General features: G+C 43.2%; 1 protein-coding gene across 2 annotated transcripts; it reads right to left on the minus strand.

Annotated features, from left to right (window-relative positions):
- Positions 1 to 9,372: 9,372 nt before the first annotated feature.
- On the minus strand, positions 9,373 to 11,874 carry LOC125523748 (beta-1,2-xylosyltransferase XYXT1-like). 2 transcript variants are annotated; one of them, XM_048688810.1, is made up of 6 exons: positions 11,512 to 11,874; positions 11,316 to 11,390; positions 11,134 to 11,235; positions 10,979 to 11,038; positions 10,813 to 10,890; positions 9,373 to 10,716 (listed from the first exon to the last, which is right to left on the minus strand). In XM_048688810.1, exons 1-6 carry the CDS (start codon positions 11,657 to 11,659, stop codon positions 9,527 to 9,529), a joined length of 1,653 nt encoding a protein of 550 aa, XP_048544767.1. In that variant the 5' UTR covers positions 11,660 to 11,874; the 3' UTR covers positions 9,373 to 9,526. The 2 variants fall into 2 exon arrangements, with proteins under 2 accessions (XP_048544767.1, XP_048544768.1); XM_048688811.1 differs by having other exon boundaries at positions 11,134 to 11,226; positions 11,512 to 11,869.
- Positions 11,875 to 25,200: the final 13,326 nt, after the last annotated feature.

A 25,200-nucleotide genomic window follows, 5' to 3' on the forward strand; every position in this document is an offset into this window, starting at 1 on the left:
GTTTATGTACAAACCACATAAACACTTTAATTTTCAAAGGAACTTTGACTTTCCAAACATATTTGGAACTAGGAATGGCACTAGAGTTAATGACATCGATATACATCGATTTAACTATGAACTCTCCAGACCTAGTAAGTTTCCAGCACAACTGATCGGACTGATGAGATAGCTGAACCTCCATCGGTCTACTCACCAAATGGAGCCACGCTTCCCACCGGTTGCCAACAAGCGTCCTCCTAAACTGAATATTAAGGGGAATGGAATGCAAAATCGTTGCAACAAAAGCATCACGTCGTTGAACAATACTATACAGGGACGGATACTGAAGCGCCAACGGCGTTTCACCAAGCCAAGTATCCTCCGAGAAGCGAGTGGTGGTGCCATTGCCGACTATAAAATTTGTCCTATTAAAGAAGGCTGCTTTGACTCTCATAAGTCCCTTCCAAAAAGGTGAGTCAGTCGCTCTTACTGTCACTTGGGACAAAGTCTTGGACTGTAGATACTTACTACATAGAATCTGCGCCCACGTGGCCTCAGTCTCAACTGATAATTTATACAGCCACTTACTGAGAAGACATCTGTTTTTGACTTCAAGATTCTCAATACCAAGGCCCCCTGGTCCTTTGGTCGACAGATGATATCCCATTTGGCCAGTCTGTATTTTCTCTTTAGTTCATCACTTTGCCAGAAGAATCGGGATCGATAGAAGTCCAGCCTTTTCCTAACACCAACTGGGACTTCGAAAAAGATAAGAGAAACATTGGCATACTCGTGAGCACCGAATTAATAAGAATCAATCGGCCTCCATATGACATGAGTTTGCCCTTCCAGCAACTCAATTTCTTCTCAAACCGATCATTGATACACTTCCATTCTCTGTTTGTCAGCTTACGATGGTGAATGGGTATACCTAAGTACGAGAAAGGTAATGTCCCCAATTCACATCCAAAAAATTGCCTCTAAGCCTCTTGTTCCTCCTTGGCTCTACCAAAACAGAACAACTCGCTTTTATGAAAGCTAATCTTCAATCCGGTCAATTGTTCAAATAAGCATACCACCAGCTTCATATTTCTTGCTTTTGCCAAGTCGTGCTCCATAAAGATGATCGTATCATCAGCGTACTGAAGGATGGACACACCTCCACCAACTAGATGAGGCACCAAGCCACACACCTGACCGGCCTCCTTTGCCCTGCCTATCAGAATTGCCAACATATCAACCACAATGTTGAACAGAATAGGAGACATTGGTTCACCATGTCTCAGGCCCTTGTGTGTCTGGAAATAATGACCTATGTCATCATTCACTTTAATTCCAACACTCCCTTTTTGCGTGAAAGATTGTACCTGGCGTCACCGGGCTTCATCAAAACCCTTCATGCGTAAGGCCTGTTGAAGGAAAGGCCATTTGACTTTATCGTACGCTTTCTCGAAATCCACCTTGAAAACAACTCCATCTAGTTTTTTCATGTGGATCTCGTGGAGCGTTTCATGAAGGACCACAACCCCTTCTAGGATGTTCCTGTCCGGCATGAAAGAAGTTTGGGTATGCTGCACTACAGAATGCGCAATCTGCGTGAGCCTATTAGTACCGACCTTGGTAAAAATTTTGAAACTAACATTAAGAAGACAGATGGGCCTGAATTGCTCAATTCTCACAGCCTCTGTTTTCTTAGGAAGCAGGGTTATCGTCCCAAAATTCAGTTGAAAAAGTTGAAGGTGTCCAGTGAATAAATCATGAAACAACAGCAACAAATCCCCCTTAATAATATGCCAGCACTACTTATAGAACTCGGCCGGGAATCCGTCCGGGCCGGGAGCCTTATTGTTTTTTATCTGCGATATGGCCTCAAACACCTCTTTCTCAGAAAAAGGAGCAGCCAGAATATCATTCTGAACAGCAGTAAGTTGAGGAACATCCTCAATCCTAGACTCATCCAGAGAAACATAGTTATCCTTTGGAGGCCCAAAAAACTGCTTGTAATACTCGGTAATGTATAATTTTAGGTTCTCCTGTCCTAAAACCGTTCCTTCATCTTGTTCAAGCTGAAAAATCCTCTTCTTTCTATGTTTGCCATTAGCGATCATGTGAAAGAATTGAGTGCTCGCGTCCCCTTGGACTACTCGTCGGACCTTGGCCCGCAGCGCCCACTTTAATTCCTCTTCACGAAGAAGCTCTTTCAATCTCATCTCCGCGTCAAGCTTGGCATGAAGCTCTGAGGCCAGCAGAACTGTGGTTTTTTCTTTTACATCCAGGGACTGAATAAGGGCAAGGAGCCGTTCCTTTTCGACCTTATAAATCCCACTAAGATGCTTAGCCCACCCACGTAGGAAACTTCTCAAGTGCCTGATCTTATTCTGCCAACGCTCAAGCGCAGTTCTACCTCCTGCATCCTTAGCCCATTCTCTGGCTACGAGATCAAAGAAGCCATCTCGTTCAAACCAAGCAAGCTCGAACGAAAACGAGTTCTTGTTTCCCAAGTGGGTGGCCTCACCAGAGTCTAGAAATAAAGGCGTGTGGTCAGAAATACCGCGGGAAAGTGCCTGAACTATTACGAAGGGAAACTTCTGTTTCCATTCGATGCTAGCCAGTACTCGATCCAACTTTTTAAACGTCGGATTTGGCAACGCGTTAGCCCAGGTGAACTTTTGCCCCGAAAGCTCTATCTTTCTCAGAACCAAGCTTTCAATGATGGTATTAAACATGAACGACCATCTCCTGTCAAAGTTATCATTGTTCTTCTCCTCACGTCTTCTGATGATGTTGAAATCGCCCCCACCAGGATTGGAAGCTGCTCAGAGCCGCAAATCCTAACCAGATCAGCCAAGAACTCAGGTTTGAGTTCGGGCTGTGCGGCACCATATACCGCCACCAGAGCCCAATTAAACCCATCGGCCTTCGACCGCACCCGAAACTTAACTACAAAGTCTCCCATCACCACACTTCAGACTTCGAGCGAACCACATCTAACTCCGAGCAAGATCCCACCCGATCTCCCTCTTGGTGACAGACAATGCCAGTCAAAATCAATACCTCCCGATAAAGTATTTAGAAATTGTGGCGAAAAATTGTCTCTACCAGTTTCTGACAATGCGATAAAATCCAACCTATGCTCGATAGACGTCTCTGCAAGAAACCTTCTTTTAGCCAAGTCTTTCAGACCTCTGCTATTCTAAAAGATTACTTTCATACTTCGTCATGAAATTTTTTAGCCGTACGGATCCTAGCACTCCTACACATCACATGGATCCGTACGTGATCATTACTTAGCCATGTGGAAGTCCGGGAGCGTATGACATTTGGGTGCAACCGCGAGGAGATGGTAGCATGGGATATGTACAACCGGTTTGGATGACAATCCAGTAAGAAGATATGTGTTTAGGCATCTTGTCATATTTTTGCCGGTTGTGCCTTTTTGTTTTATGATTCGATTCTACTTGTGTACCTGAGGTGAGTTTTGTACTTTTTCTATACTTTAATTAGTAAAATGCTTGTGTGCATCACTTGACGCAGATGTCAAGTATAATCCTCCTATTCGCAAAAAAGAAAAGAAAAAAAATTCCAATTTTTTTGCGGGCAGATAGTTTTCAAGTTGAACTTCTTTTTATCAATATAATGAAATTGTTGTGAGCACGAACTTCTTTTGTTTTTAGTGTTCGTGCTCATTGAACTTGTATTTTAGTTGTAAGAACGAACGTTTCCATGGACGGGGACATGTTGCCTTCTGTGCCAAGGATGGTGCACTTTAAGTCTCAGCGCAAGTGAGGACACATGTGCTGGATCTGCCCTCTGTTATTTTTCAAACATACGTACGTACCCACTGTCTCGGGGTTCTTAGCTATCGCTAGCTCCACTACATCTTTAAAAACACTAGAATCAATGGTTACCTATCTATAGATACACAGCTGTATCGATGGATACCTCTATAGATACACAGCTGTAATCGCGGGTGTCATAAGTCAAAGGGTTTGAATCCAAACCTTGGAACCCTTGGCTCATTTTGTAGAAGTACTAACTTGGTGGCTCCATTTGCAAATTAGTGAAGGAATTCGAACTTGCTGCCTATTTGCATGGTTTCAGTAGAGAGTAGTTCATAACAGCCTTATTTTAAGTATAAAAATCTATTCATACAAAGTCCAAAAGTTGTTGTTTTTTTACAAAAGTTATCATCGAGATGCCAGAGAAGAATACAAAGTATTGCGCTAGAACAAACATAACTAGATAAATAACTTTACAATTTACACCCATCATGTTGTATAACTTGGTAGGGATAACACATCGATTCACAACTGCAATCTAGGTGAGATGTTATTAATACTTCTTTTTACCAAGATGACAAAAATACTAATTTTTGGACACAATACTATGTTTGAGTTTGCCTTGTAGGTAGGGTACCTAAAAATCAAGATATAGAGAATGATGAAAACTAGCCATTAAGCCAGTTTAATTAGCCTCCCTCCCTCGGAGGCTTGGTACGATCAAGTGGGAAATCCACTCCCTCTTGACAAGACGTGTCATGGGAAGTAGTGTAAGGTGCTCCAAGGTGATAGTTTAGTTTAAGGGGATAAGTGGGCCAATAAAAATATGTGAAAAAGGTAACAAAGAGAAATGTTTAGAGGGACAAAGACACGAGGGGGTGTTTAACATTTTTTAGAAAACTTCCGATCTATCCATTATGCCATGGCAGTATAAACAACACAAAAATAATAAAAATTACATCCATATCCATAGACCATGATTTTTACTTTTACTCTCCTTATATATGCCTTTTTAGTTAATTAAATGGCTTTTTTTATTTCCTTCTTTCAGAATAAAACTCTATTTTTAATCAGAAAGCTAAATATTCTGCAAGAATGTTAGGTTGTTTATAAGGTTCTTTAACTTTTTTGATAGAAATATCAAATTTCTGGTTTACAGAGTTAATTTCCTTTTGTAGATCTTTCTCTAATATGTTTAAAAAGAACGAAAGGTTCTCATTTCACCTCTCTTCCGTCCAACATTCCTTATATACGTTCCACTCTTTCCTTCTCCTCTTTGATTTTTTACTCCCATATCCGATTTTTCTACCATCCATTCTCCCTAAAATAGAATCAATTGTCTCATGTTTTAATAACTTACCAAAATAAAAACACATTTTATTTGGTAAGTCATTAAATTCTTATCAAATAAGTGCTTAATAATAAAATGGCAGGTAAATACTGGCGATTGCACACAAGAACTTGCTAAGATTTTAGCGCATCAATATAATAATGGACGTGTCGTCATGAGCTAATCTACTAGAATGTTTATACTCCCGTTGCAACGCACGAGCAATTGTCCAGTCTTTAATAAATTTGGTAATCTAATATGGATTACAACGTGGATCGTATCAACTTAACTAGCCTATACAACTCCAAGCAACGGTCAAGCACAAACAACCAAAAGAAAACAAGTTACGGTTATCCCAAGCTAGGAACATATCCACAATGGCAATCTAATGGAAAAAAGGTGCACAAATGGGTTTATAACCATTTTGGCATGGCCATACCATTTTGGCTTTTTAGAAGAAACAACATTTTGACACAGCCATGCAAATCAACACCGCTTGTTTCACAAAATACATGCCGGTAATTTCTTTTCTAGTAAATACTTTTTTTTGCTTAGTAGCAATTATACTTGAAATAATGCTACGACACGTGTAACTAAATGCAATGTAGGTCGATACACATTTACATACAATGCAATGTAGGTCAAAACACATGCATACAACCTCAAGATGCCACTTAAATTGTCATGAAATGCCCTTTGAACCTTAATTAAGCGTTCTTTAGTTATTTTGTGGTACCTGTTAATTTGCTGGCAGAAAATTAAGTGGAAAATAGATGGTTGCGCGTTGTAGACCTACACAGTCCAATTGTAAGGCCGCTTTCTTGAGAACGTCCTAGCGGACAAAAAACAAGGTTTTTGTGAGCTTCCTACACAGGGGTGAAGCCAGAAAAAAAAAGGTCTCCGGGGTCAACACGAACAAGTAGCACTAATTTATCCTGAAAAAGTAGCAATGATATATATGACTAAAAAAATGTGTAGGTCGCATTAACTAACATGCCTAAAATGATTTTCAGTAACCTCACATAAATGAAAAATCATAGTTGCCAACGTAACATAACAAAATAAATATGGTTACATTTGTTTTAGGTAAAACTACGGTTACATCATGAATGTGAGACTGGGTGCTTTTTTGGGCTGCCCATCGTGAATGTGAGACTGGGGCTTTTATATACGTACCGGTGTTTGGGCCAAGGGCATCGGGGTCAATTGCCCCTGGCCCAACACTGTAGCACCGCCCTTGTTCCTACGTTGAAAATCATATGAATTCTGGTTGTTGAGAGCATGTCCGTGCACGTAGCTCGTTGCTGGCAGCATAGGACAGTTTCTCCTTGGAAGAAAAGTTGACAACGACAATTCTCTTTAAAAAATGGGACCTCCTAATAATTCTATCAGTTAAGCACGATTAGTTCAACCGCATCCTATATATCTAAGAGATTGATCCTCACTAACCTATTTATCTTAACATACAAGCATGCCACATCATCATATAATTATAGATGAAATAAGGCCCACCATAACATGCAACCATGCATGAAAAAATAATTATCATTCTATTGTTCAACTCATATTCAATAAATATTTTATCACATATGATAAGCCATATGCATATTTTATTTTGGTTCATGTGTTGTCAATCTAAAAATTTATATTTCACACATTTTAGTATTATTGAAATATATTACAACCAATTTCCGCAGTAACGCGCGAGGCATCATCTAGTGTACATCAATCAGCCTGCACATTGGCGACTTTTTCTGGAGGATCTACAGTTGCGACTTCTTCTTCGATTAAAAAATAGGATCTACAGTTGCGACTTCTTCTTCGATTAGTGGTAGAAGTTCCCACCACGTGACGACGGAACAGTTGCTGCTGCATCGAGAGACAGATCAGCCTTTTGTTTTGCGGAAAAAATCAAATATATTAAAAAGTCATCAGTACAAAGCTCCTCAAATATAATACTTTTTCCGTTCCAAAATATAGTGTGTCTTTGATCTCCGTGCTTCAACTTTAACCATAAATTTAACCAGCGAGACCGACTGCGGTGATAGCAAAAATTATACCCGCCGCAATCGGTTTCGTTGGTTAAATTTATGGTTAAAGTTAAATCTCGAAAAACGTGGGCGCGCTATATTTTGAAACGGAGAGAGTAAAAGATTAATTCATTCTTGCATTGTCCCTGTATAACTACCCACAATGAGAGTAACATATGCACTAATATCACACATATTTAGATAAAATAGATAATGTGACAAGCAATAAATGAAAAAGAAGAGCAAAGTGGTAACATCGCTAATTACTAGTAGTATGAGTAACATTACACGTATCAAGACGAGATGGGTCTATAACCTAATAATTGAAATGTTGCATGTTAGCACACATATGTTAATTCTCACTCTAAAGATAGTAATATAGACTAATAACATATGCATGTTACTAGTTATTACTACCCATTGTGGCTAGTCTATCAAATTGGAAAACCTTCAAATTAGTAGATTGGTTACATCGAGGTCTCGAGACCATCAAACAACAACTACTACCGCTAGAATGAGCCGTCGGCGTGTTGTTATTATCACTTCACTATTGAAGTTGGTTCAACCTTGTTGATGACAAACGAAAAGTCTTTATGCACGTGCCCTGCGGACCATCATCCTAAAATCGCACTCGTCCTGGTTGGGACTGATCTGTCTTAATACCACTAGGCAAACAGCCTAGAAGGCGGGAATACAAATACAAGCGCACCAGTTTGGACTCCAACAAGGTTACTACTGTATCCGCTATGAAATGGTACACTGGCCCTATTTTTCTTTCTTCTGATTCTGGCTATTAATTAAGTGATTTTGCTGATTCTTAGTCGTCCAAGAATCTCTTAGCAGCCAGTCAACTCCATGAACCACCGTTCAGACAAGTGGTCTGTGAAACAATTCCATACTTGTTGTATTCTAGAAGTAAATATTCTTTACTCTCCTAGATGAAGAAATTATTAGTACACTGTTTTTTTACTTATATGAGTAAATTTGTAAAATTATTTGAAAATCTTTATTCATTGGCTAAGTTATATTTTTTTTAACTATCAAGATGCTCATACGTTGCACGGAACATCAAGATGCATCTGTATAAATAGTTTATTTTTTGGGAGAAAAGGTTGAACGATTGAAAGCCTTATTTGCAAATGTGAAAAGGGGTGTGGGTATTTTTTTCAAAATTGCCATAGTTTCCTTCCTATTCATCAGATATAAATCGGACGGCCTATATTGCAGAATGGCAAACACACCATCATCACCGACTTTGTTTTTTATAAGAGTAAAGAAACAGGTGGTTTATCGGTGGAGTTTTGTCCTGCGCGACGGGTCCTGTAAACATTTACGGAAATGTTAACGCCCACACGTGTGGGCATTTGCACATCGCCCACACGTCTCCATCACCACTCATTTTGCCACGTATGAATAGATGACATCAGCAGAATTTTTTTTGGTTTTCGGCTTAAAAATGTTGTATCTCCTAAATAAAAAAGCGAACTAAAAATCCGTTTTCATCATTAAATTCGTCTCGACGAGATCTTCAAAACTAGACCCCATGTTGATATGTTTCAACGATTTTTTTTGCCAGAAGTTGCCACGATGTTTACACTGCAGTTGCCATAGGGCTTAAACTAAAGTTGCCATGTGGCAATATTAGTTTGTAGATCATGGCAATTTTAGTATTTTGATGATGGCAACTCCAGTACTTTGATCATGAAAATTATTTTTTGTATGAACCATGGCAATTTTACGTGCATGTATCATGACAATTTTAGTTTATGGTTCATGGCAAGTCTAGTTTCTTAATTCCTCATTTTCTAAATGTCAAAATTTACATTTAAATGTAGAAGAAAATAGCTGAAACATATCATGGCAACTTCAGTGTAAACATCATGGCAATTCATATGCAATAGACATGGCAACTTTTAATAAAAAAAAATTCATCAAAACATATCAACATGGGATCTAATTTCGAAGATCTCATCGCGAGGGATTTAATGGTGAAAATGGATTTTCAATCAGATTTTTCGTTTAAGAGATAAAACATTTTAAAAACTGAAAATCCAAAAAAATTTCTACATGCATGCATGCGATGACGTGGCAATCTGTTTACATTAAAGACGTGTGGTGCGTCTTCCTTCCTGCCACACGTGTGACAATTAGCGCGACCCAACATTTATTGGTTAATATGTTTGGTTTTCAAAATAAAGAAGTAAAATATAATCAGTTTTTTCACAAAACAAAAGAAACGTTCTTCATAATATCATATGGAAAATAGTACTATGATTGTTGTACATTGAAGACAATATTAATTATCATCCATGTACATTGAGACTATTCTAACTATATCAAAATCTAACAAGGAAAAAAGAAAAAAGAAAAAAAAGAATGTCATCGTCTTTGTTCAATCAAACTCTCTACCGCAGGTGCTCCAATGCCCGCAGCAGAGAGGGCCTAAACCTCTCTACGTCGATCCGCACGTCCTGCTTGCCGAGGTACCACTCCGCCACGTTCCCCCACCCGCTCAGGTGGATGGCGGCGGGGTCCTTGATCATGGGGTGCTCCTTCCCGAACACGCCCATCAGCGAGCTCTCCTCCGCCGCCACGCTGTACTCGATGTACCGGAGCCCCATGTCGCGGGCCGGGTCCCCGAAGTCGGTCCGGGCGATCTCCTCCAGCCGCCCGTACGGCACGATCTGCAGGAACACGGCCCCCGTGGGCAGGTACACGCAGTTTGTCAGCCCGGCGCCGTGCACGCCGACCATGACGTCGAAGGAGTTCATCTCCCGCGTGAACTCGTCGTAGCTGGCCTTCGGGCGCCCGGCGACGACCACCTTGAACCCCGCCGCCTCCGCCGCCGCGACGACCTCCGGGAGGTTGAGGATCTTCCGGCTGTTCGTCCTCTCCAGGATGATCATTCGCGGACGCCGGCGGCGCCCGCCGGGCGGACGGACGTCGCCGAGCTTGATCGGCCGGTCACGCGGCAGCGAGTACGCGTGCCTCAAGAACCTGGTGAAGTCGACCATGGTGTAGTCCCCGCCGGTTTCGTCGAGGGAGGGGTCGATGGTGAACTCCTTGCGGCTGCCGTAGCCCACGACGACGTGCGGGTAGCACCGGACGGCGCCGTCGTCGTTCTCAAAGTCCACGACGTCGTGGCGCGAGATCTGGGCGAAGATCCGCTTGTACCTGTCCACCCAGAAGGGCAGGAGGTTGACGACGAGGAGCTGGACCTCCCCGTTGAAGCGGCGCGCGCCGATGAAGAGCGGGACGAGGACGTCGGTGAAGTCGTGCCAGTAGTTGCCGGTGAGACCGCCGAGCTCGATCACCATCGCCGGGATGTTGAGCTGCGTCGTGCACTGCGGGGCGTCACGGGAGTTTGGGACGGCCCTCACCGTGACCTGCTTCAGGCCGTCGAGGTACTTGCGGGAGTAGGGCTTGATCTGCCACTCCTTGGGGGGAGCCCGCGGCGAGACGAGCGTGACGGTGGCGCCGGGGCCTCCCTGAGCTCGCGCGTCGCCGGCCAGCTCGCAGATGTCGTACTTGCCGAACGACGTGTCGCAAATTGGCTTGGCGTCGGCCACATTGTTGTAGTCATCCGTTCCTCCGCCTGAACATCGATCGCACGCAAACATGATGATGTTCACCAGATCGAACTTGACAGTTTGGGTAAAGCAATTCAAGTCAGTCACACGTATTATCATACCGAATTCCTTTGATTCGGCTGCCTCCTCGTTCTTGTCCTGGCTTTTCGCCTCCCAGTTGTCGGATTTCATTTCGTTGCCTGATTGGCACCACACATCAGAAAAATTTGATGACACGATGGCTGCTAATAATTGAACAAAAACAACAACAATAAACAGAAATGGCACCTAGTTGTTCTTCGATCGAATTTCTCCCTGCCCACTGCTGCTCGCTCTCGTCCTGTTTCTCTGAAGAAGAGGGGACGAAAAGGTCGAAATCGAGACTTGTTCTTGGTTAATCAACAAGGTATCTCTTATATTATTATGACGCAACTAACGTTTACCTTGACGCCGTGGCGTTGATGGTTCCGTGTGCGCCTTGGCCTTCTCCTCTTCCTCCTCCTGGCTGAATTCCTCCATTCCTCTGCTCGCATCATCTACAGTAGCTTCAAAACTTCAGCAGATTTAGCTACACAAAATTATCTAAAGATCCCTAGGTATATATTGATTCGGCGTGCGTGCGTGCCTTGCCCTGGATGGCTCCTTCGATGCTTTGCAGGGATTGCTTCAGCTGAATCGATTGCCGCTGGGTCCAACAAGGCTGCGTTTGAGCACCAAGATAAAGATTGTAAGGACTGATCATAAAACTTTCCTGCTCCTTGAGCTCCTAAAGTTGATTCCCTCTATGACAATTAGAAGAAGAGGAGGATTGATCATGATACCTTTTTGGCTGTAGCTGAACTGCGTTGACACCATCAGGTAGAGGAGCACAAGCAGGGAGCCGAGCAACAGGCCGTACGCAACATAGCTGCTCTTCCACGGCGACGATCGGTTCGCGCTCCTCGCCGCCTTCCCCTCCGCTCGCATCATCTTGATCTTATTAGCCTCCACGAAAATGGTCTTTGACCACGCCGCGGCATAAGCACAGATCCCCCGAGGGCCCTGGCTTGGCTTTCAGGGTGTTTTTATTTTCGGTTTCTCTCTTTGATAAGAAAGAGGGAGGATTAGTTCGTTGCGAGAATATAGAATAAGAGAGACACTTGGACTTCCGGAGGTTAGTTTACTGGTTCTTTGTACTTCATCGTGACAAGGAATGGAATCGTGGATCCTTCTCCCTTTGTTTTCTTTGACATGTACGTACTGTCTTATATCCAGAAGAAGTGAATTTCACAGCACATGACGGGGGCCTTTGCAAGCTAGTGTACTTGTACAAGTTCCATAAAGATGTCACCAAAAGAATATTTGAATGCCGTAAAAATACAAAATATTCTAAATATGTATATCACACATTTCTTGTAAAAATGTTATAATTATGGAACTTAGAGCGAAAGAATAAAAAGCCTAGCTGCAACCTCCCCTGTCACTCCACTGGGCGATATTAGCTATCGCCGCGTGACCTCCCTTTTCTGGTGTCGGTGTCGCCGCATCTACTTCAAGAAGAGGGGGGTTCTCGCGCAATGGCAATGGTGGGGTGTCTCAACATGTATTTTTCACACGATGATTGATTAGGTGAGGATTGCACCGGTGGAGCCTCCAAATTGGATACGACGGTCAGGCAACAATCTTGCCTACAAAGGCTCAACTGTTGGAAAACATGAAAATACCGTTGACGATGCCATAGTGTTACACCGATGTAAAGTATGAAGAACCAACATGTTGTCCATGAACACCGACAGGAATAGAAACTCCCAAACTCATTGATTCTAGACCGAGCGTCACTAAGATGGGATCCAAATTGAAGGACTTTTATTTGAGACAATACCCCTACCATTGTTGAAACAACATTACCGCGACACCAAGACCTAACCAAAGAACCCTTCCAACACACCAGAGACAGAGACATGAGTTCCCCTACCCTCCATCACCTCGCTGGTGGCCTAAGTGAGGGGAACTCGTTGAGACTTCGCGAACCCTAGAGCGTGAACCTTGACGGTGGTCGAAGAAAGGGGAACCGTTGAACTTTAGGATGGGGAGAACACTAGAATGAAAAAATTTAGATTAAGGAGGGCAAGATGATATTTTCAGAACCAACAAAGCTAACCGAAGACAAGTCCGATCGTGATGTGTTTGCAAAAACAATGAGGGTTGACAAGTTCAAACATGAGCATGCATTGTGCTACAGCGTGTCCAACTAGCCATCACGCACGATGTTCCCATGTGCCTTGGAGTCTATCGTTATTAGATAACTCGAACTTGCTTACCACTACCATTTATCGTAAAACATCTCTAAATCCTCTAAGAACTAGTTTCTCTAACTAGCGGATCCTAAGGCCTCATTTGGTTTACACCAATTTTATAGAAGTTCTAAAGCCTTCAGAGCCCTTCATCAGTCAGATGCAGAGACCGGGGTGATTCTCCTTTTCTTCTAGACATGTTGGTTGCGCCGGGTGCCAGGCAGTGTTGCTCATGTTGTACTAGCTGACTGTAATTCTGTTTCTGAAGAATAAAACCCACTTTTTTCACGCAAAAAGAAAAAGAAAAAAAAAGAGTTAATCCTTCACATTTTAAAGAAAAAAAATAGACTAGACTCGTTGAAAAAACTTATATTCTATGAATCAAATGGCATACCTTTTCTTATAGAAAATAACATACATATCATCTCACTTCCTATAGTTTTCGTATTTTCAAAATGTCTCTATCCTGAACTAGAGAAGGCATCAATATATAACTCCTTCCAAAAGTTATAAGTTTGTTTCGACGAAAAAAAATTATGAGTTTGCATCCTTTAAAAAACTATACTTTGGACTATTTTTAGTTCAAAAAGGACAACTCTCACAACAAACAAGGAGACGGCCATGCCGCCCGCAGCCACTGCCACAGCCGCCTACCTCGCCATCGGCCACCCCGGGCCCAACCTGACGCCCTTATCGTGGGCCACCCCGTCATCTCCGGCCACGATGATTTTTTCTTCCCCGTCGTCTCCAGCCACGGTGACACTTCTCCCGGTGTCGCTGGCTCGGCAGTGCTCCTCTCCGTCGTAACCGACCACGATCAGGCAGCAGCATGGGCAGAATAATTTTTATAGAGGAGAAACATCAAATACACCTTTATATACAGAGAAACATGGCCGCCAGCTTCCAGTGATACGTTGTGTTTCAGACCATGCCATCATGACACTAGGAGAATTAAGATTAGAAGAACACATTCAGATGTGTTTAACATATTTATGCATGTATCTGTTAGAATAATCTCTCACGGTATCCCGCTCCAGTGCCGAGGCTGAGCATCGTGCTGTGGCTAATGTCGTCGCCGAGTGCTCATGGCTTCGCCAGCTTCTCCAGGAGTTGCTTCTTGATATTCCGAAGGCCATCATTGTCTACTGTGACAATGTCTCTGCGGTCTACCTCTCCGCCAACCCCGTTCATCATCGTCGCACGAAGCACATTGAGCTCGACATTCACTTCGTGCGAGAGCAGGTGGCCCTTGGGCGCGTCCACGTTCTTCATGTTCCCACTGCTCAGCAGTTTGCCGATGTCATGACGAAGGGGTTACTGACGCCTACATTTGAGGAGTTCCGATCCAGTCTATGTGTCACTGGTGACGTATCGACTGCCGGGGGGGGGGGGGGGGGGGGGGGTGTTGAACATATTTTAGGATAATCTCCTACCAACCCCACCTCTAGTTTCCTTGTATAGATGAGGCCGAGGGCTGCCCTTATACCCATATATACGTGCACCGTGCACCCGGTCAATACATCGAGAGTTGCATTGCCTCCAATAAGATGAAGTGCCCAAACTGTGGTCCGTGGACGATGAATTCCATCTACTTTCTAGACTCCTTCGTATGTGTATGTCGCGTTTGGTGAGTCTTTAACAAATTACTTACATGGATCATCTATCATAGCCCTAGCTATCTAATGGACATCAATCTCAAAATGAAGCATCAAGAAGATACAAACACAATAAGCACACACCCGGCCTCTGCATAGCTAGGATGCATGCAGCCAACACCAACGCACGCACACAAAAACACGCCGACAAATAGCAAAGTCATACAAAACCAAAGCTATGCGCAGGCGAGGAAAAAAGAAAAAAGCCCCAAAGCGATCACATCATGATCGGCAAACTATAACAATGACCATATCTGCACCGACAATCTCATGACACCACGTGGACGACGAGGTTCTTCAACAGTAACACCTTAAGGAAGGGAGTGACATTCAAGTGTCACCATCACCGAATCCAGCCACCCAAGGCTAGAATCTAGGTTTTCACCCTAAAAAATCAATTCGAACATTCCGAACAATGCCTTCAACAAGGTAACGACATCAAAACATCGTCATTGTCAGGTATACCCAACTCGGGCCAGACCAAGGCTTTCACCCTCGAGCTCAAGACCGGGTGCTCAAGTAGCACCACCATCAAGGTCATTCATGTGTTGTCGCTGCCACTTTTCCATGATCCCAGCAGCTACAAGCGATATGACCGATGCCACTGCACAAGAATCCCTCTGCATCAAGACATCGTCCATAGTTTGCATCTCGCCGCCGAAGTGAACCACCATATCTGCAGAGATGAAACTCTCACAAAATCTTTTGATGGCGACAACAATCCGTGGCGAGGCTTCCGCCGTCCTGGATCCAATCCCCAATGACGTAGTCAACTAGGTGGACGACAATACCATGGGTTGCAGCTAGCCAGCAGTCTGGGCGGCCACCTATCATCTGCATGCATGTCCATGCATGTGCATTTGTGTATATGCATTCATGCACCAGACCTGCATGCTTCCCCTGATCAAACTCACAGCCATGGACATCATCCAGATCGGAGCCGGAAAGGTAGCTGCGAGATCGGGAGGCACCATGCTATGGACAGATCGGGAAGCCCACGACATGGGATGACAGCGGCCAGAATAGATCGGGAAGCCAGCGGCGACGATGGCGGCTAGATCGGAAGGCGGCCACCAGGGGGAAGAACAGAAGAAACCGGCCGGAGACACACAATCTAGTGGCCGCGTGAAAGAAAGAAGAATAAAGAACAAGAAGGAAGAAGGAATAAGAACATGAAGAGAGGCTTTCATGCTACTGTTGGGAAACGTAGTAATTTCAAAAAAATCCTACGCACACGCAGGATCATGGTGATGCACCGCAACGAGAGGGGGGAGTATTGTCTACGTACCCTCATAGACCGTAAGCGGAAGCGTTATGAGAACGCGGTTGATGTAGTCGTATGTCTTCACGATCCGACCGATCCAAGTACCGAACGCAAGGCACCTCCGAGTTCAGCACACGTTCAGCTCGATGACGTCCCACGAACTCCGATCCAGCAGAGCTTCACGGGAGAGTTCCGTCAGCACGACGGCGTGATGACGACGATGATGTTGCTACCGACGCAGGGCTTCTCCTAAGCACTGCTACGATATGATCGAGGTGGATTATGGTGAAGGGGGGCACCGCACACGGCTTGGAACAATCAACTTGTGTGTTCTAGGGTGCCCCTACTCCCGTATATAAAGGAGCAAGGGGGGAGGCCGGCCGGCCCTTGCTAGGCGCGCCAGGAGGAGGAGTCCTCCTCCTAGTAGGAGTAGGACTCCCCTTTCCTACTCCTACTAGGAGGGGGAAAGCAAGGAGGAGAGGGAGAAGGAAAGGGGGGTGCCGCCCCCCTTCCCTAGTCCAATTCGGACCAGAGGGGGAGGGGCGCGCGGCCTGCCCTGGCCGGCCCCCTCTCTCCACTAAGGACCATGTGGCCCATTACTTCTCCCGGGGGGGTCCCGGTAACCCTCCGGCACTCCGGTTTTCTCCGAAATCACCGGGAACACTTCCGGTATCCGAATATAGTCGTTCAATATATCAATCTTTATGTATCGACCATTTCAAGACTCCTCGTCATGTCCGTGATCACATCCGGGACTCCGAACTACCTTCGGTACATCAAATCACATAAACTCATAATACCAATCGTCAGTGAACATTAAGCGTGCGGACCCTACGGGTTCGAGAACTATGTAGACATGACCAAGACACGTCTCTGGTCAATAACCAATAGCGGAACCTGGATGTTCATATTGGCTCCTACATATTCTACAAAGATCTTTATCGGTCAAACCGCATAACAACATACGTTGTTCCCTTTGTCATCGGTATGTTACTTACCCGAGATTTGATCATCGGTATCTCAATACCTAGCTCAATCTCGTTACAGGAAAGTCTCTTTACTCGTTCCATAATGCATCATCCCGCAACTAACTCATTAGTTGCATTGTTTGCAAGGCTTATAGTGATGTGCATTACCGAGAGGGCCCAGAGATACCTCTCCGACAATCAGAGTGACAAATCCTAATCTCGATCTATGCCAACTCAACAAGTACCATCGGAGACACCTGTAGAGCACCTTTATAATCACCCAGTTACGTTGTGACGTTTGGTAGCATAGAAAGTGTTCCTCCGGTAATCGAGAGTTGCATAATCTCATAGTCATAGGAACATGTATAAGTCATGAAGAAAGCAATAGCAGTAAACTAAAACGATCAAGTGCTAAGCTAACGGAATGGGTCAAGTCAATCACATCATTCTCTAATGATGTGATCATGTTAATCAAATGACAACTCATGTCTATGGCTAGGAAACTTAACCATCTTTGATTCGACGAGCTAGTCAAGTAGAGGCATACTAGTGACACTCTATTTGTCTATGTATTCACACATGTACTAAGTTTCCGGTTAATACAATTCTAGCCTGAATAATAAACATTTATCATGATATAAGGAAATAAATAATAACTTTATTATTGCCTCTAGGGCATATTTCCTTCAGTCTCCCACTTGCACTAGAGTCAATAATCTAGTTCACATCTTTATGTGATTAGTTCACATCTCCATGTGACTAATACCCAAAGGGTTTACTAGAGTCAATAGTCTAGTTCACATCGTTATGTGATTAACACCCAAAGAGTGATCATGTTTTGCTTGTGAGAGAAGTTTAGCCTACGGGTCTACAACATTCAGATCCGTATGTATTTCGCAAATTTCTATGTCTACAATGCTCTGCATGAAGCTACTCTAGCTAATTGCTTCCACTTTCAATATGTATCCAGATCGAGACTTAGAGTCATCCAGATCGATGTAAAAAGCTTGCATCGACGTAACTCTTTACGATGAACTCTTTTATCACCTCCATAACTGACAAATATTTCCTTAGTCCTCTAAGGATAATTTTGACCGCTGTTCAGTGATCTACTCCTAGATCACTATTGTACTCCCTTGCCAGAAAGATGCTAAGGTATACAATAGGACTGGTAAATAGCATAGCATACTTTATAGAACCTATGACTGAGGCATAGGGAATGACTTTTCATTCTCTTTATATTTTCTGCTGTGGTCGGGTTTTGAGTCTTTACTCAACTTCACACCTTGCAACACAGGCAAGAACTCCTTCTTTGATTGTTCCATTTTGAACTACTTCAAAATCTTGTCAAGGTATGTACTCACTGAAAAAACTTATCAAGCGTCTTGATCTATCTCTATAAATCTTGATGTTCAATGTGTAAGCAGCTTCATCGAGGTCTTTCTTTGAAAAACTCTTTTCAAACACTCCTTTATGCTTTTCAGAAAATTCTACATTATTTTCGATCAACAATATGTCATTCACATATACTTATCAGAAATGTTGTAGTGCTCCCACTCACTTTCTTGTAATACAGGCTTCACCGCAAGTCTGTATAAAACCATATGCTTTGATCACTTTATCAAAGAATATATTCCAACTCCACGATGCTTGCACCAGTCCATAGATGGATCGCTGGAGCTTGCTCAGTTTGTTAGCACCTTTAGGATCGACAAAACCTTCTGGTTGCATCATATATAACTCTTCTTTTAATAAATCCATGAAGGAATACAGTTTTGACATCCATTTGCCAGATTTCATAAAATGCGGCAACTGCTAACATGATCCGGACAGACTTTTAAGCATCCATACGAGTGAGAAAATCTCATCGTAGTCAACACCTTGAATTTGTTGAAAATATTTTGCGACAATTCGAGCTTTGTAGATAGTAACACTACTATCAACATCCATCTTCCTCTTGAAGATCCATTTATTCTTAATGACTCACCGATCATCAGGCAAGTCAATCAAAGTCCATACTATGTTCTCATACATGGATCCCATCTCAGATTTCATGGCCTCAAGCCATTTCACGGAATCTGGGCTCATCATCGCTTCCTCATAGTTTGTAGGTTCGTCATGGTCAAGTAACATGACATCCAGAACAGGATTACCGTACCACTCTGGTGCAGATCTCACTCTGGTTGACCTACGAGGTTTAGTAGTAACTTGATCTGAAGTTACATGATCATCATCATTAGCTTCCTCACTAATCGGTGTAGGAGTCACAAGAACAGATTTCTATGATGAACTACTTTCCAATAAGGGAGCAGGTACAGTTACCTCATCAAGTTCTACTTTCCTCCCACTCACTTCTTTCGAGAGAAACTCCTTCTCTAGAAAGGATCCAGTAGCGACCAGACCTCAAACAGTCTGATCTCTGTGCTCCGGTGTCATCCCTGGATCAGTAATGCTGACACCACACAGTACTCGGAGGATTTATAGCAGAGTAGCAATCACACACTTATTACATCGAGAGTCTCAAAAGAGAACTTATTACAATAAATATGGCTTAAGACCATCTAATAACGATAACAGCGGAAGGCTTGGAAGGTAAGTGAGTCCATCAACTCCAACGGCATCACTGAGTATAGAACCACGACCTAAAAAACTCCTTAACCGTCGTCTGAAAAGTCTGCAACATTAACGTTGCAGCCCGAAAACGGGTCAGCACATGGAATATGCTGGCAAGGTAACACATAGAGAAAAATGGAATGCATCGGCTGTACTATATGCATATTTGGCTGGTGGAAAGCTCTATGGTTACTGTTTTTGCGTAAAGCCAATTTTTCCCTACTTCAAAGGAATAAATTTAATTACTATCATGGTGGTTGTGAAACATTGAGAATGGTTGACAGCATTCTCAATCCCAATTAAGTAACATCATTAAAACCCATCAAAATTAATTTAGAGTAACATATTGAGATTCACATGATAATCCAAGTACTAGATACTCAAGATGTCCATAACCGGGGACACGGCTAATCATGATTAGTTTATTACACTCTGCAGAGGTTTGCGCACTTTTCCCCACAAGACTCGATCGCCTCCGTTTGGTTTCTCGCACTACAGGGTGTTTGAGAAGACGGATGACCGAGACATAGTCTTTCAGAAGCGCTAGCACCTTACGATCGGGTAGACCGTACCACCTACAACCCCTACATCTGCTAGTCTACCACTGTAAGAGTTCGCACAACTTAGTCAACTATGCCAGAGCCCATATTGGCTTGTGGCTGCACACGGAAGTTTCTAGTATGAATAATCTCATGATCCCTTTGGGCCTGGGTGGCGGTCCAAAGAAAAACAGGCAAGTCCTGGTAACCCCAGGTGCCTAAATCCACCCAGATGTGTATTAGGTTGCCACCTTAGATAAACCCTTAATTTTCAATCTCACATCTGTCATGGATATCACTCACCCAATCCACGTCTACTAGCATAGCATGGCATAATAAGCAAACGTAGAAGTAACTCCCAAAGGTTTGATAAGAAACAGGTAATAGGTACTACCTCATCTACTTCCCATCCCACAATTTAATTAGATCCTAATCATGCAATGTGTGAGGATTGATCTAATGCAATAAAACTGGGTTGTAGAAAAGGTATGATCAAAGTGTTACTTGCCTTGCTGATGATCCGCGTAACCTAGAGATTCAACGTAACAGGCGGCGCACTCCGGGTATTCTATCACAGATAAACAACAAGCATACAATAAGTACTCATCTAATGCACAGGTAAAACTCAAATAGAAGATCTAACCAGAAAGTTCAACTTAAGAACCCTGGTTGGCAAAAGAATCAAATCGAACGAAGCAAAATAGATCAAACGGCGAAAGAAAACAACTTCACTCTAGTAATCTGGATCTAGGGTAAATTTTACAGTAGCAAAAACTTGTTTAAGTTGATTATTCGGAAAGAGGGTTTCGAGACGAAACTCCAGGCGCTTGAATCGCCTGATTCTGATAAACGAGCGAAAAGTTATACTAAAACGAAAATCGGATCAGAAATCGCGATCAGAAAATAACCGCGGAAAAATCCGACGAACATAATTTTTTTTAAAAAAACAGCATGAAAAACGAGGCGGCGGCGAACCTCGAAAGGCGCGCGGCTCCGGCGGCGGCGGCGGGCGGCGGCGGCGGCTAGGGTTTCGTGGGGCGCTGGCGGCTGGGCTCTCCTCGGGCCGGGGCGGCGGCTTATATAGCATAGGCCGGCGGAGTCCAGGCCGAATACGGCCCGAAGTCGGTTCGGCGTGTTTTTTATATAATTCTGCTCGGAAGAAAAATAAAAATAAATACTAAACGGACTCCAAAAATCACGAAATAAATTTTGCCGGGTTCCTAAAATCAAGCCCGATAAAGTGAACATTTATCTGGGCCCAAACTACAACTTTGAAAAAGCGCATTTTTCCTAAATTCAAATAAAAATACCGAAAACTCCGAAATAAATCTTATGTGATTTTTTTATTAAATCCTCAATATTTCTATATTTTTGGAAAGTCATTTTATTCCCTCTCTCATATTTTTGTAATAGAAATAATTAATGATAAAATAAATAAAATCAAATGATCCTGTTTACATAATTTGAGAAAACTCAAACATGTAAATAACGAAATCCCCAACTCTCTCCGTGGGTCCTTGAGTTGCTTAGGATTTTCTAGGATCAAAACCAAAAGCAAAAATAAAATATGATATGCATGATGATATAATGTATAACATTCCAAATTGAAAATTTGGGATGTTACAAACCTACCCCCCTTAAGATGAATCTCGCCCTCGAGATTCGGGTTGGCTAGAAAATAGGTGAGGGTGGTCTTTGAGTAAATCTTCCTCTCGCTCCCAGGTGGCTTCATCCTCCGTGTGGTGGCTCCACTGAACTTTGCAAAACTTGATAACCTTGCTACGAGTAACTCGACTGGCAAACTCGAGAATCTTGACTGGTTTCTCCTCATAGGTCAAATTATTATCCAACTGAATTGCTTCCAATGGTACTGTGTCTCTCAAAGGTATGTCAGCCATCTCCGCGTGACACTTCTTCAACTGAGAAACGTGGAACACATCATGAACTCCTGTCAATCCTTCTGGCAATTTCAACTTGTAGGCCACTTCTCCCATACGCTCCAAAACTCGATATGGCCCTACAAATCGTGGTGCTAACTTCCCCTTAACTCCAAAGCGCTTAATCCCTCGAAGTGGGGATACTCGAAGATAAACTCTGTCTCCAACTTCGTAAACTGTCTCCTTACATTTAGAATCTGCGTAGCTCTTCTGCCTGGACTGGGCTACCTTGAGCCTATCGCGAATCACCTTCACCTTCTGTTCAGACTCTTTAATCAGATCTGGTCCAAACAACTGACGGTCTCCAACTTCGTCCCATGACAATGGTGTCCTTCACCTCCTTCCGTACAAAGCTTCGAAAGGTGCCATCTTCAAACTGGTCTGATAGCTATTATTGTAAGTGAACTCTGCATATGGCAAATTATCGTCCCAACTAGATCCATAATCTAGCGCACAAGCTCTCAGCATATCCTCCAAAATCTGATTGATTCTCTCGGTCTGTCCATCTGTCTGCGGATGAAAAGCTGTACTAAATTCTAGCCTAGTACCTAAAGTCTCATGCAAATGCTTCCAGAACTTTGAGGTAAACTGGGTTCCTCTATCTGATACAATACTCCTCGGAACTCCATGCAGACATACGATCCTGGTCATGTATATCTTCGCCAACTTAGCACTGGTGTAAGTGGTCTTTACTGGGATGAAATGAGCTACTTTCGTCAATCGATCGACTACAACCCAAATCGAGTCATAGCCTGAACGAGTCCTTGGCAATCCCGTGATAAAATCCATGCCTAGCTTATCCCACTTCCATTCGGGTATCGGCAATGGTTGCAACAATCCTGCTGGCTTCTGATGCTCTGCTTTTACTCTCTGACATACATCACAAACTGCTACATACTCCGTAATATCCTTTTTCATTCCGGTCCACCAGAAAATATCCTTCAAATCCAAATACATCTTGGTATTTCCTAGGTGAATCGAATACGGTGAATCATGGGCCTCTTGCAGAATCAACTTTCTAATCTCCGGGTTATTGGGCACATAAACACGATCTTCAAACCATAGGGTGTCGTGCTCATCCTCACGAAATCCTTTAGCTTTTCCTTTGCTCAGTTTCTCCTTTATAGTGGCAATCTCTTTGTCAGTTTTCTGAGCTTCTCTGATTTTATCCATCAAAGTTGACTGAATCTCCAATGCTGCTACATAGCCTCTGGGAACTATTTCCAAACGTAGTTCACGAAAATTTTCAGCTAACTCCTTGGGTATTTCTCCCGTCATTACTCTATTGACATGGCTCTTGCGGCTTAATGCATCAGCTACTACATTAGCTTTCCCAGGATGATAATGCAATCTCATATCATAATCCTTGATAAGCTCCAACCATCTTCTTTGTCTGAGATTCAACTCCTTCTGCGTGAAAATGTACTTCAAACTCTTATGATCCGTGTACACCTCACAATGGTTTCTAATGAGGAAATGTCTCCATGTCTTCAATGCATGCACTACGGCTGCTAACTCCAAATCATGCGTAGCATAATTCAATTCATGGGGCTTCAGTTGTCGTGAAGCATACGAAACAACTCTTCCTTCCTGCATAAGCACTACTCCAAGTCCTCGACGTGAAGCGTCGCAATACACCTCATAATCCTTGGTTTGATCTGGCAAAATCAACACGGGTGAGGTAACCAAACGTTTCTTCAACTCCTGGAAACTAGCCTCACACTCCTCGGTCCATTTGAACTTAGTATCCTTCTTTAGCAACTCCATCATAGGCCTTGCGATCTTTGAGAAATTCTCAATAAATCTCCGGTAGTATCCTGCGAGTCCAAGAAAACTCCGGATCTCTCCAACTATTGTTGGTGCTTCCCACTTGGTCACGGTTTCAACTTTAGCGGGATCTACTGCTATACCTTCTCCGGATATAACGTGTCCGAGGAATCCTACTTCCTTCAACCAAAACTCACATTTGCTGAATTTGGCGTATAACTGATGTTCTCTGAGCTTTCCAAGTACCAAACGCAAATGCTCCTTATGCTCCTCTTCATTCTTCGAATAAACCAGGATATCATCAATGAACACGATGACGAACTTATCCAAAAACTCCATAAACACTTTGTTCATCATGTTCATAAAATAGGCAGGCGCGTTAGTCAGTCCAAATGACATAACGGTATACTCATATAGTCCATATCTTGTGGTGAATGTTGTCTTAGGTATATCCTGTTCTCGAATCTTCAACTGGTGGTATCCTGATCGCAAATCGATCTTGGAAAACACTTTAGCTCCTTGCAATCGATCAAACAGATCGTTGATCATTGGTAGTGGGTACTTGTTCTTGATCGTTACCTCGTTCAATCCTCGATAGTCAACAACCATCCTTAACGATCCATCCTTCTTCTCCACTAGAAGTACTGGTGATCCCCAAGGCGAAGAACTTGGGCGAATATATCCCTTATCCAGTAACTCCTTAATCTGCTTCTTAATTTCCACCAAATCTTTTGCTGGCATCCTATATGGTCTCTTCGATATTGGCCCAGTGCCTGGCAATAGCTCAATGAAAACTCAATGTCTCTATCCGGTGGCATGCTTGGCAACTCTCCGGGAAATACATCAGGAAAATCCTTTACCACTGGTACTTCCTCCTGCACAACTCCTGTTAGGCAGTTTACTTGGGTCCTCTTTGGCACATGCCGGGATACATACTTGATCCTTCTCCCTTCTGGTGTGGTAAGCAAAATTGACTTACTAGCACACTCAATATTCCCTTTATAGTTTGATAACCAATCCATGCCTAATATCACATCCAATCCTTGAGTTTCCAATACTATTAGGTCTGAGGGAAAAACATAGTTACCAATCCTTAATGGTAACCGATCACACCATAGACTTGCCACATATTCTGCTCCTAGCGAGGTTACTAACATGGGTGACCTAAGGGCTTGGGTTGGTAGGTTATACTTATCCACAAATCCCCTTGATATGTATGAATGCGATGCCCCAGTATCAAAAAGAGCGAGTGCAGTAAATGACTTAACCAAAAACTTACCTATTACTGCATCGGGCTGAGCTTCAACCTCCTCCACGCTAACGTGGTTCACCTATCCCCTGTTGAAAGGGTTCGGCTTCTTCCCAGAACTTCCATTGCCGTTTTGGCCTTTAGGACATTCATTTGCAAAATGTCCTGGCTTCGAACACTTATAGCAAGTGACGTGGCTCAAGTCCTTCTTGGCTGGGGTTGATGGGGTGCTGCGGTTCTGTCCA

This window comes from Triticum urartu, chromosome 7 (genome assembly GCF_003073215.2).
Source record: "Triticum urartu cultivar G1812 chromosome 7, Tu2.1, whole genome shotgun sequence".
In the NCBI taxonomy this organism is placed as follows: domain Eukaryota; kingdom Viridiplantae; phylum Streptophyta; class Magnoliopsida; order Poales; family Poaceae; genus Triticum; species Triticum urartu.

What these genes read in the sequence shown, in the direction of transcription:
- LOC125523748 (XM_048688810.1), bottom strand. Translation starts at nt 11,659, where the DNA reads ATGATGCGAGCGGAGGGGAAGGCGGCGAGGAGCGCGAACCGATCGTCG. An exon ending in GTTCAGCTACAGCCAAAAAG is followed by an intron (nt 11,391 to 11,511) that starts GTATCATGATCA and finishes GCTCAAACGCAG; the next exon opens with CCTTGTTGGACCCAGCGGCA. An exon ending in AAGGAGCCATCCAGGGCAAG is followed by an intron (nt 11,236 to 11,315) that starts GCACGCACGCAC and finishes GAAGTTTTGAAG; the next exon opens with CTACTGTAGATGATGCGAGC.